This window comes from Chiloscyllium plagiosum, unplaced genomic scaffold (assembly GCF_037043375.1).
Source record: "Chiloscyllium plagiosum isolate Xiang-an unplaced genomic scaffold, Cpla_swu_hap1 HiC_scaffold_36, whole genome shotgun sequence".
NCBI lineage: Eukaryota > Metazoa > Chordata > Chondrichthyes > Orectolobiformes > Hemiscylliidae > Chiloscyllium > Chiloscyllium plagiosum.
The window spans coordinates 29,531,892-29,544,016 of NW_028270174.1; the positions used below are offsets into that span (position 1 = coordinate 29,531,892).

The following is a 12,125-nucleotide window of genomic DNA, read 5'->3' on the forward strand; positions in this document are numbered from 1 at the left end:
AATGGCTATCACGAAGGTTCATAATTATGAAGTGATTGGAGGAAGGTATAGGGGAGATGTCAGAGGTTGGTTCTTCATGCAGAGAGTGATGGGTGTGGGGGTGCAATGCCAGCAGTGGTAGTAGAGTCAAAGACATTACGGACATTTAAGCGACTGCTGGACAAGCACATGGACGGCAATAAATTGAGGGGTGTGTAGGTAAGGTTAATCTTAGATTAAGATAGATACTCGGCACAACATTGAGGGCTGAAGGGCCTGTACTGTGCTGTACTATTATGTTCTAATATCTATCTTTACATTTTTCAAACTTTTTACCACAACTCCTTCTTAATGTCAAACTGTTTGAGTATATCAGCCTGTTTCATGCTGTCCTCACAAACGACAAGGTCCCTCTCAGTAGTGAATACTGATGCAAAGTGTTCATTAAGGACCTCCCCCACCTCCTCCGACTCCAGGCACAAGTTCTCTCCACTGTCCCTGATCGGCCCTACCCTCAATCTGGCCATCCTTTTGCTCCTCACATAAGTGTATTTTACCTTGGATTTTTCCTTAATCCTACCCACTAAAGCTTTCTCATGCCCCCTTCTAGCTCTCCTAAGTCTATTCTTCAGTTCCTTCCTGGCTACCTTGTGACCCTGTAGTGTCCTGTCTGATCCGTGCCTCCACAACTTTAAGTAAACTTCCTTCTTCCTCATGACTAGATGTTCTACATCCCTTGTCACCCAAGGTTCCTTCACCCTACCAGCCCATCCTTGCCTCAGTTGGACAAACCTGTCCAGCACTTGCAGCAAGTGCTCCCTAACCAACCTCCATCTTTCTGTCCTGCATTTTCCTGAGAACATCTGTTTCCAATTTAGGTGTCCTAGTTCCTGCCTAATAGCATTGTAATTCCTCCTCCCCCAATTAAATACTTTCCCAAACCATCTGCTTCTATCCCTCTCCAGGACTACAGTAAAGGTCAAGGAGTTGTGATCATTATCTCTCCCACCCAGAGATCTGACAACTGGCCTGGTTTGTTGCCAATCACCAAATCCAATATGGTCTCCCCTCTAGTCAGCCTCTCTACACATTGAGTCAAGAATCCTTCCTGGACACCTGACAAACATTGTTCCATCCAAACTATTTGAACTAAGGAGGTTCCAATCAACATTAGGGAAGTTAAAATCATCCATGACAACAACCCTGTTACTTCTGCACCTTTCCAAAACCTGCCTCCCAATCTGCTCCTCTGTATTCTTTGTTGCTATTGGGAGGTCTGTAGAAAACTCCCAATAAAATGACTGCTCCTTTCCTGTTCCTACTTCCACCTATACTGACTCTGTAGACAAACCCTCCTCAAAGACCTCCCTTTCTGTAGCTGTGATACTATCACTGATTAGCAATGCCGCTCCCCCACCTCTTTTACCTCCCCACCTCATCACACCCCCTCCCCAATTCCTTTTGAACCATCTAAACCCTGGAACATCCAACAACCATTCCTGTTCCTGTGACATCATGTCTCCGTAATTGCCACAACATTGTAGTTCCAAGTACTGATCCATAAGCCGCACCTACTCAGCCTCTCATAGCGCAAACTCCAACCCTGGCAACATCCTCGCAAATTTTTACTGAACCTTTTCAAGTTTCACAACATCCTTGCTACATCAGGCCTACCAGAATTGAATGTAGCATTCCAATAGTGGCCTAACCAATGTCCTCTACAGTCGCAACGTGACCTCCCAACTCCTACACTCAATAGAGGCAAGCATACTAAATGCCTTCTTCACTATCCTATCTACCTCTGACTCCATTTTCAAGGAGCTATGAACCTGCACTCCAAGGTCTTTTTGTTCAGCAACACACCCCAGGACTTCACCATTAAGTGTATAAGTCCTGCTCTGATTTGCCTTTCCAAAATGCAGCAGCTCACATTTTCCTAAATTAAACTCCACCTGCCACTTCTTGGCCTATTGGTTCGGCTGATCAAAATTCTGTTGTACTCTGAGGTAATCTTCTTCACTGATGAAGGGCTTATGTTCGAACCATCGACTCTCTTGCTCCTCGGATGCTGCCTGACCTGCTGTGCTTTTCCAGTGCCACACTTTTTGACTCTGATCTCCAGCATCTGCAGTTTTCACTTTCTCCTAGTCTCTGTAGCCTTCTTCACTGTCCACTACACCACCTATTTTGGTGTCATCTGCAAACTTACTAACCATACCTCCTAATCATTTATGTAAATGACAAAAAGTGTGGACCCAGCACCAATCCTTGTGGCACATCACTGGTCACAGGCCTCCAGTCTGAAAAGCAACCATCCACCATCACCCTCTGCCAGTTCTGTATCCAAATGATTAGCTCTTCCAGTATTCCATGTGTTCTAACCTTGCTAACCAGTTTGCCATGAAGAACCTTGTCAAACACCTTACTGAAGTCCATATAATAGATAATGCCCACTGCTCTGCCCTCATCATTCCTCTTTGTTACTTCAAAAAACTCAATCAAGTTTGTGAGACATGCTTTCCCGCGCAAAAAGCCATGTTGACAATCCTTAACGAGTCTTTGCCTTTCCAAGTACGTGTAAATCCTATCCCTCAGGATTCCCTCCAACAACTTGCCCACCACCGATGTCAGACTCACTGGTCTATAGTTCCCTGGCTGTTCCTTACCACCTTTCTTAAACAGCGGTACCACATTAGCCAACCTCTGGTTTTCCAGCACCTCACCTGTGGCTAACAATGATAAAAATATCTCAGCAAGGGGCATAGCAATCACTTCCCTAGCTTCCCACAGAGTTCAAGGGTACACCTGATCAGGTCCTAGGGCTTTAGAAGTCTTTCATTCATTGTACACTAAGGGTCTGGTAACTTATATAACATCCTTGGGCAGTATACTTATCAATGAATGCACATATTAAATATCAGGTATTTAAATTGAATTGATTATATGTACAATGAAAAATTGTATATGACTGCATTTTCCATATTGTCCATTTTAAAGTAGTTTGATACCTACTTTTATTTCGCAAACAAAACATATTTTTGCAAAAAAAACTGTATAGTAATTTTATGCTGAATCCCATCCTTATTAGTCAACACTTTAGTGGGCGGCACGGTAGCACAGCAGTTAGCACTGCTGCTTCACAGCGCCAGAGACCCGGGTTCAATTCCCGCCTCAGGCGACTCTCTGTGTGGAGTTTGCACATTCTCCCCGTGTCTGCGTGGGTTTCCTCCGGGTGCTCCGGTTTCCTCCCACAATCCAAAAATGTGCAGGGGTTAGGTGAATTGGCCATGCTAAATTGCCCGTAGTGTTAGGTGAAGGGGTAAATGTAGGAGAATGGGTCTGGGTGGGTTACGCTTCGGCGGGTCGGTGTGGACTTGTTGGGCCGAAGGGCCTGTTTCCACACTGTAAGTAATCTAATCTAACCTTCACCAATCTGCACTATTTCTCAAGTTATACTCTGCTGCAATTGCTGAATTTCCAACATGTCTGTTTCATAAATTTTACCAGAGTGTCTGTCACACATTTGACTGTTTAGAAAGTGAAAGTGTACTTCTGCATTTTGCCTTATAGTCGAGTCATTGAGTCAGAGTTGTATAGCATGGAATCAGACCCTTTGGTTCAACTCGTCCGCACCGACAGGTACCCTAAATTAATCTAATCCTATTTGGGCCATGTCCCTTTAAAGGTAAAAACAAGGACTGCAGATGCTGGAAACCAGAGTCTAGATTAGAGTGGTGCTGGAAAAGCACAGCAGGTCAGGCAGCATCCGAGGAGCAGAAAAATCGACGTTTAAGGCAAAAGCCTTTCATCAGGAATAGAGCTCTATTCCTAATGAAGGGCTTTTGCCTGAAAGGTCGATTTTCCTGCTCCTCGGATGCTGCCTGACCTGCTGTGCTTTTCCAGCACCACTCTAACCTAGACCCATGTCCCTTTAAACCCTTCCTATTTATATACCCATCCAGATGCCTTTTAAATGTTGTAACTGTATCAGCCTCCACCACTTCCTGTGGTAGCTCATTCCATACATGCACCACCCTCTGTGTGAAAACATTGCCCCTTAGGTCCTTTTATATCTTTCCCCTTTTACCTTAAACCTATGCAGGAGTGAGCTATTTGCTGCAGGATTCCTAGTGTCTGACTTGCTCTTGTAGCCACAGTAGTCCTATAGCTAGTCCAATTCAGTTTCTGGTTAACAATAATCCCCAGGATGTTGATGTTGGGGAATTCAGCAACAGTAATGCTGTTGAATGTCAAAGGATGGGTACAAATTAGTACAGATTTAGAACACATTTTGTGCTTGGCTTTTACAACATGAATGGGTGAGTTTAAAAAAAGGAGCAAGTGAAGTCTGCAGATGCTGGAGATCAGAGCTGAAAATGTGTTGCTGGAAAAGCGCAGCAGGTCAGGCAGCATCCAGGGAACAGGAGAATCGACGTTTCGGGCATAAGGCCTTCTCCTGAAGAAGGGCTTATGCCCGAAACGTCGATACTCCTGTTCCCTGGATGCTGCCTGACCTGCTGCGCTTTTCCAGCAACACATTTTCAGCTGAGTTTAAAAAAAGATAGGAATAAAGTAAAAGTTAAAATATGTCTCTAATTTAGCCTGAATTGGACACATACAAAGACATTAAGACAATTATGGGGGAGGGCGGGAAGGAGAGTGGACCATAAGCTAAATCTTAATCATAAAAATAACAAAATGAGCTGTGGTTACTGGAGATCTGAAACAAAAACAGAGATTGCTGGAGAAATTCGGTTCTGATCAAGACTCGCCAGATTCCTAAACGTAAACATTGCCTTCTCCGGCAGCAATTTCTGTTTTTATTCCTTAGTCCTTGTCCATCCTGACCAGTCCATGGATATCAAGGGTCTGAGAAGTCTTTGAAACTTGGGATAAAGGGCTAAAGAGACATGGTGCAGTTCCTCTGTAAATCACTAGATGTTGCTGCAGAATGTGATATAGAGTAGTTCTTTTTCAAAAAAAGAGAAACTTTTATTTTATATAGAAACTAGGCGTTTCTTCACTAGATTTTGTTCATTTGATAGTGAACATAGTTTTAAAAAACAATATAAGGATTTAAATCTACACCAAAATAAAGGCTATTTAGGTTTGTAAATTATCTCCCAAGTTGAATCGTTTGCAGCGTGAGGGAAAAAAAAAGATTTTAATCTGCAAGTGACCAGCTAAGAGTAAGCTGCAGTTCAGTTTCAGTGGGAATGGAATTCAGACAGTTCTTTATAAAACAGTCGTGGCTTTATAACGGGAAAGTAAAACCGAGACACAATCCCAGTCTCCGATCACCGCTTTCAAAGTGTAAAGCCAGCATCAATCATTTCAACAGAACGAGTAAAATTCATGGGAAGGAATGAGAGAAGACTACGCTGATGAACCATCATGCTTAACAAACAGGTTTTCTGTACAGGCCTTTCCTCACCTCTGATGGTTTATTTAACCTCGTCTACAATGTCTGAATGATTTGATCAGTAAGCTCTGCCCCCGCCCCCAGGTGATGAAGCAGAGTCTATCACATTCACGTACAGCAGGAGCTGAGACTGCACCTCATGGGCGGAGCTAAATTACCATTCCCCACCCTCCTCCCAGACTGTACCTGTTGTTGTTCCCTGGTTCTTCCAGGTTGTTTGGAGTCATGGCGAAGGATTATGTCTTGTTAGCTGTTGTTTCACTGTTATCTGTCGTCCAGCAGGGTAAGGCGTTGGTTTTGTATGTGTAACAGGTATCATTCCCCATTTCCTATGGTTCCTGTTGAAATGCCCACTCCCTGCTGTACTCTAGCCTACCTTTGACCGTGCCAGTGAGCTCGGAACACTGCCACATGAATTCCAGTTAAATTCTACATGTTTTATTCGGATAATGAGGAACAGCTTCAACGGGTTTTGTTTTTCGTCCCCTTGTCTTGAACCCCTTGAGGTAATTCCTATCTCTTCCAGTTGGTGAAAGGTTAAAGGCAGTGGACGATCCTGAATGGAAGGCAGAGGGCAGTTTAATCTGGAATATGATATGAATGCAGGAAGTTGTGCTAAACTACATACATTTAAACAACTTTACATCTCAACTAACGCACTGTCCAATTCTAGGTCCTACACGTTTGGTGGGATATGAAATTTTGGAGAAGGTGCAGTGGAAATGTACTTTATAGCAGTAGGCCTGAGGGAAGTTCAAGATGCTGCTGCAGTTTAGATTTGATTGGTGTCTTGGTGGTGGGGGAATACCCAGTTTTGATTGAATAAATAGAAGCAATTGCGGCAGGATATCTATTAGAATTATTGGCAAATGAATAGGAGGCCATGGGCAGACATTTGTGTTTGTAGTGGAGATTGTGGTGCTGGAAAAGCAAAACAGGTCAGGCCGAGGAGCAGGAAAATCCACGTTTCAGGCAGAAGTCTGTTCACAGTTGTTTGTGAGCTGCAATACTTTGACAGAAAAAGATTCAGCAGTTCTTTTCAGAAAGGAATTGGATAAGTTCTGAAAAGAATAAACAAATAGAGAACTATGGGAAATGGATAGATGGAATAGCATTTTTGAAACTCTGTGGGTACAATGGGATGACTCACCAGCTGTATTGTCACAAGACACCACTTAAAAGGAAAAGCAGGAGGCTGGGAGAACACAGCAAGCCAGGCAGCATCAGGGGGGACAGGCAGGAGGCTGGGAGATTACAGCAAGCCAGCCAGCATCAGGAGGGACAAGCAGGAGGCTGGGAGAACACAGCAAGCCAGGCAGCATCAGTAAGTGGGCAAGTTGACATTTTGGGTATAACCCTCCTTCAGGCCTGGAGAGCTGCAGATAAAGGGGAAGGTGGGTGGGCAGGGTTACTGGTGGGGAGAAGGGTGGAGTAGTGTTGGGTGAACACAGCGGGTAGGTATGACCTGGTAGGCTATTGGGAAGAATGAATCTGGTTGGTAGCTGAAAGGAAGGATTGGTAGGTGGAATGGAAGGGAGGAGGCAGGGCTGGAAAGGGAATGGGGGATGGGTGGAAAGGTAATTTGAAATTAGAGACCTCAGTGTTGAGTCCTCCGAGCTGTAGGCTGCCCAGGTGGAATATGAGGTGTTGTTTCTCCAATTTGCAGTCTGATTCACTATGGCAATAGAAGAGGCAGAGGATGGACATGTTGGAGAGGGTGTGGGAAAGGGAATTTAAATGGGCAGTGACTGGGAGGTCAGGCTAGTCCTCACTGATCTGGTTGAGATGCTCAATGAAATGTGCCCTTAGTTTACGTTTAGTCTCACTGATATAGAGAAGACCACATCGGGTGCCTCCTCGAGACTGCCGCAGAACCCCAGCCTGGAGCCTTGCCACATATTCACCATCCCCCCAACCTTGAACCCCTGAGGCAGAATGATCTGTCCTCAGTAAAGGGCTCACGTTTATGCCCCCACCTTAGCGAGTTTGGTGCCCATCATGATATGGAGCTCTTTTTCCATCACCTCTGTGCCTCCTTCTTTGATGATGACTCCCAACCTCCCTCTGAGGACCCCATCTCCATCCTTCCTCTTCCACTTGGATACTTGCTCCTCGCCTCTTGTCTGCCCTGGACGCGACATCAGCAACTTTGATTTCTCCACCCCCCCTCGCCCATTCCAACCTCACCCCCTCCAAACATGCAGCGCACCATTCTCTCCGCACCAATCGCTGTTTCGCCAGTAAACCTGCTAACAAAGGCAGGATGGTGGTAGTCTGGAGGATGGACCTCTGCAGCACAGAGGCCAAAAGTCAGCTCTCTGATACCATATCCTACCTTCCTCTTGACCACAATCCCATCATGGCCCATCAGGCCACTATCACCCACACCATCTGTGACCTCCTCACCTCCAGTGATCTCCCCTCCACTGCCTCCATCCTCATAGTTCCCCAGCCTCGCACTGCCTGGTTCTACCTGCTCCCCAAGATCCACAAGCCCAACTACTCTGGCCGACCTGGAGCTGGAATAAACCAAAAGCCAGCCTAATAGTGACCATGTAACCACAGTTGATTGTTATTAAAGCCACTTCATTCACGACTTCCCATTTGGGAAGGAAATCCTTACCTGGTCAGGTCTCCATATGATTCCAGATCCGCAGCATTGTGGTTGATTCTGCAGCTAGCGGAGGGTTGGAGAGCAAAAGGAGTTGAGCCCAGACACGCCTGCGTCTGAAGCAGAGAAAATGCTGACCCTTTCATATACTGGATGGAATATGGATGAGAGTCTTCCTCAGCTTGAAGACCAGGTTTGTGACGAGTTAAAAACCTAAAATAGAGAAAGGTTGATCTGGCTTACTGGTTTTCTGATCCATACGTACGTTTCTATGGCATTTTGGGGGACCCTAGTGCTGTTGCTCCTGAGGAGTGTAGGCTTCCACTTAGTAGCTGAGCCAAAGGTTTAGAAATAAAGTAGACTCAATGTGAGATGGAACAATGAATGAATTCATCCCTATGCCATTGGTTTGTGCTAGGGGCAGGATAAGGGTAATAAGAGTACATTACATCCAGGACAGAAATTCATTGTAGGAAAAAGAAAATTTTATCTATGTTTTGTCAGAAATTTCCAATCGGCAAAATATGTTGAAATCTTTGGAATGTGAGGCTACAAATAACATTTTATATTAGATTTGTCCTGTTGTATGGAAACAAATGAAAAGCTTTCCCAATTAGGAGGCAAAAGCAAGCCAGTTGCATCTCTTTCAGTTTGATATCTCTTGCTGTTTGGTCACACCAGCACAGTGTAAGACTTATACTATTTAAACTTCATTTCAGAATCACCCACTCCATTCCTTCTGCTGAGGAGTCGCACCTCTTTAAGATTTTCATCGCTTCCGATTCGCTAAGGTTTTTTGTATTTGTTTTGCTGACTTTTTTTTCTATTTGTCTTGCTGCTTAATAAGTAAAATCAGGACCTCCGTTGAGGAAAATACTGAGTTCCAAGTGTGGAGGTCGCTGAAATAATATGGTGAAAATTAAATGTTAGGAATAATGATCAGAATTAATGACAGTGTTTTTGGACTCAGTAACTGTTCCAAAGTATTTCCTCCAGTGAGATCATTAGTGTTAAATCTGTACAATGTGTTGGGCTGCCTCATTGCATTAGCAGGTTTATTGTGAATAGCTGCACCGTATAAATCAGAAGCCTCTGTTTAAACTCTGATGTGAGCCAGTTGGCAAATGTCACCTGGGACATTACCTGACTTCAAATAATGGATGTTGGGGCAAGGATTGGGGGTTGCACAGTGAGGATGTCGGACAATCTTTGGCTGATAGACCATACTAAGTGTACATAGTTCTTTAAATAAGGACATTTTCTTCACATAGTCATAGAAATGTACAGAACGGAAACAGACCCTTTAGTCCAACTCGTCCAGGCTGACCAGACATCCCAACCCAATCTAGTCCCATATCCCTCCAAACCCTTCCTTTTCATATACCCATCCAAATGCCTTTTAAATGTTGCAATTGTACCAGCCTCCACCACTTCCGCTGGCAACTCGTTCCATACACGTACCACCTTCTGTGTGACAGAGTTGCTCCTTAGGTCTCTTTTATATCTTTCCCCTCTCGCCCTAAACCTATGTCCTCTAGTTCTGGACTTGTTCTAATTCACTGTTTAACTTCAATGTGATTAATTATATAATTATCTAATTATTATTTTAGATGATTTTGTCATCTTGTTTCAAGACTGTAAAATCCTCATTGTCTTCACTTTCATTGGCTAGGTCTTTGCAAGGGAATTCATCAGTGAAATTTCTGCAAGACTTACATATCTTCCTAATGGACACTCTGGACAGCAATTGGTTCCTTGGTAGTGTCTTCACATGGTGACATAACTGTGATTGGGATTCCATTTATTGGTAGTGGTGGAAGTATCACGTTACTGTCCAATTGAATGCATTGAGAATTTTGATTCTTGGAAGTCTTTGAATTATTGTACTCTGTTTTTGGGGGCGGGAGGGGGCTGGTTTTAATGTCTGCTTTCAGAATGCTGGTAATGGCAATTTATCACTAGTGTGCAGCAATTGGGCACTCAGATTGGTACCCAAAGATTAGTAACAATATAAGCAGAAGGAAACAGAGGGTTTCAATGATAGATTTAGATCAGGAATGATGGGAGGAGGCTGTAGCAGAACACAAAACACTGTTATGGACTAATTGGGCTGAATCACCTATCTCCATGTTACATATCTTACATAATCCTAATAATCTTCCTCTGAATGATTTTCCTTCTTATAGGGAAAATATTAAGCCGTACCTTAGTAGAGATTGAGTCCTCTGTGAGCAATTTGGAGCAGTAATCCCATGATCTTCAATGTGTGATTCGATATATTGTCAGTTCATTGTATTAGGTGAGCAATTGTCTAGTTCATACTAAACTCGCAGCATAAAACCTTCAATAATTCCATACAAAAGATTTTTGTTGCTGGATTATGACATGATTGAGTAAAGGGTAATATTTAATGTTGGTGGAGTAAGTTCACAACCCATTAACACTGCTTTGCCAGCTGCATTAGTTGTGGTTTTATAGCCACTCCTTGTATTTTGAAGTTAACTCCCTATATATCAAATGACATTACTTTCTTTGAGATGAGGATCTTTGTGACCTTATACTAGAATGACATATGGTAGTGTTTTCAAGGTTTATTTGGAGCGATGTTCATATACAAGTACTTATCATTCTCATCTCCTTCTCTTTCCAAGTAGACTCGTAAGATATCCATTCAAATACAAGAATCCCTCCACGGATCTCATCATAGGAATTTTCTTTCTTGTGGATGAATCTAGATCAACTTTGGGTGTAAAGGATCCCATCAGGTCCTCAAACAATGTCTTTGAGGGTACCAAGTGCTGATTGAGTTATACAGTACTGCATGTACCCCCACCACTTGATCCCTAGCAGTTGCCTATCTGCTCTCTGGTTGGAATCAGCAATGTGCACCAGTCAAACATTGGACGACTGTCATCTGCCACATCAGTTTGTATCATCTGGTAGCCTGCTGGGACAGCCAGTAACCCACTGTAACACCAGTGGCATAGATTTGAGTAATCAATGTAATTAGACTGTTTCTGCTGACACGAAGCTATATTTGACATGTTGAGACTAAATGTATAATATTAGATCATATCTCTTAAAAGAAAATAGAAACAAACTGTGCCAGATAACAAAGAAATCCCACAGAAAACATGGAGAATCAGTAAGTAAATCTAGAGCGAGAGAGAGAGACGCTTGCAGCCAAGTGTGAAGGTATGTTACCAAGTCATGTGGTGGTTGACATCTGAGCTAAGGTATAAATAATTTGTCTTTGACAATTGAAGATAGCTGTGGAAAACTGAAGCACTTCAAATTCGAGAACAATAAAAGGCAAAATGGATTCTGCCTTATCGGGTCTCTGATGATGGAAATATGAGCTGATTTTTATAGAAATTGAGTTTGTAGAAATCTGAAATGAAACAAAGGATTTTTCATTTTCAAACCTGCAGCTTCACTTTTCTCCTGTTCTAAGGAAACCACAAAATATTTCTGTGCAAAAGTAGTCAAAAACAGGATGTCCCAAACTCCCTGTCCTAAACGTGAATAAGTTCAAGTCAGGAAACTGTGTGTGTAAAAATGAATGTGTCACAGTTTCTGTGATTTCTTGTCAAAATGTTTTATGCTGTTTGCATATTATTGTAGTACCAAATTTTAACCACTAGAGGCCCTAGGTAGATTATATGAAGAGTAATCTCCATTAGGTGTGTACTCCAGTATAGTACAATGCAATTGACCTCTCGGATGATATGCATTTTCTCTTTCCGTCATATTTGTAGAATGATCAGTAGATAAATTCACACCTGTCACGCTACTGATTTAGAACTGGTTAGGAACGCCACAAATTTAGTTGCATGTGTGCTGGATTAGTTGGTCTCTTGGGCAACAGTGGGTGTGAATACAATTTAGATTTTGCAACCCTGGGAGAGAGAGTATTAAACCAAGCTATCTGCTTGTGTTTGTTAAGCAGTGACCCCTGTTGGAAATGTACATATATAGTACATAGGTGAGGACAGGACCGGAATTAACTGTGGCTCCCTCATGTTATATGGACCAGTATAGTTTGTAGTATAACTGGAGTCACAAAGGATGGTAGGTTGATAGCAGTCAGTGTCAGACAGCCAATATTTCTGA

At 43.1% G+C, this 12,125-nt stretch overlaps 1 protein-coding gene across 1 annotated transcript in view; it reads left to right on the forward strand.

Moving 5' to 3' along the window:
• Positions 1-5,567: 5,567 nt before the first annotated feature.
• The window catches only part of mgst2 (microsomal glutathione S-transferase 2), a 52,119-nt gene continuing 45,561 nt past the window's right edge, over positions 5,568-12,125 (forward strand). The window contains exon 1 of the mRNA XM_043674109.2: positions 5,568-5,684. Within this exon, the coding sequence (XP_043530044.1) occupies positions 5,627-5,684 (58 nt within the window). The 5' untranslated portion in view covers positions 5,568-5,626. The remainder of the gene's footprint in view (positions 5,685-12,125) is intronic.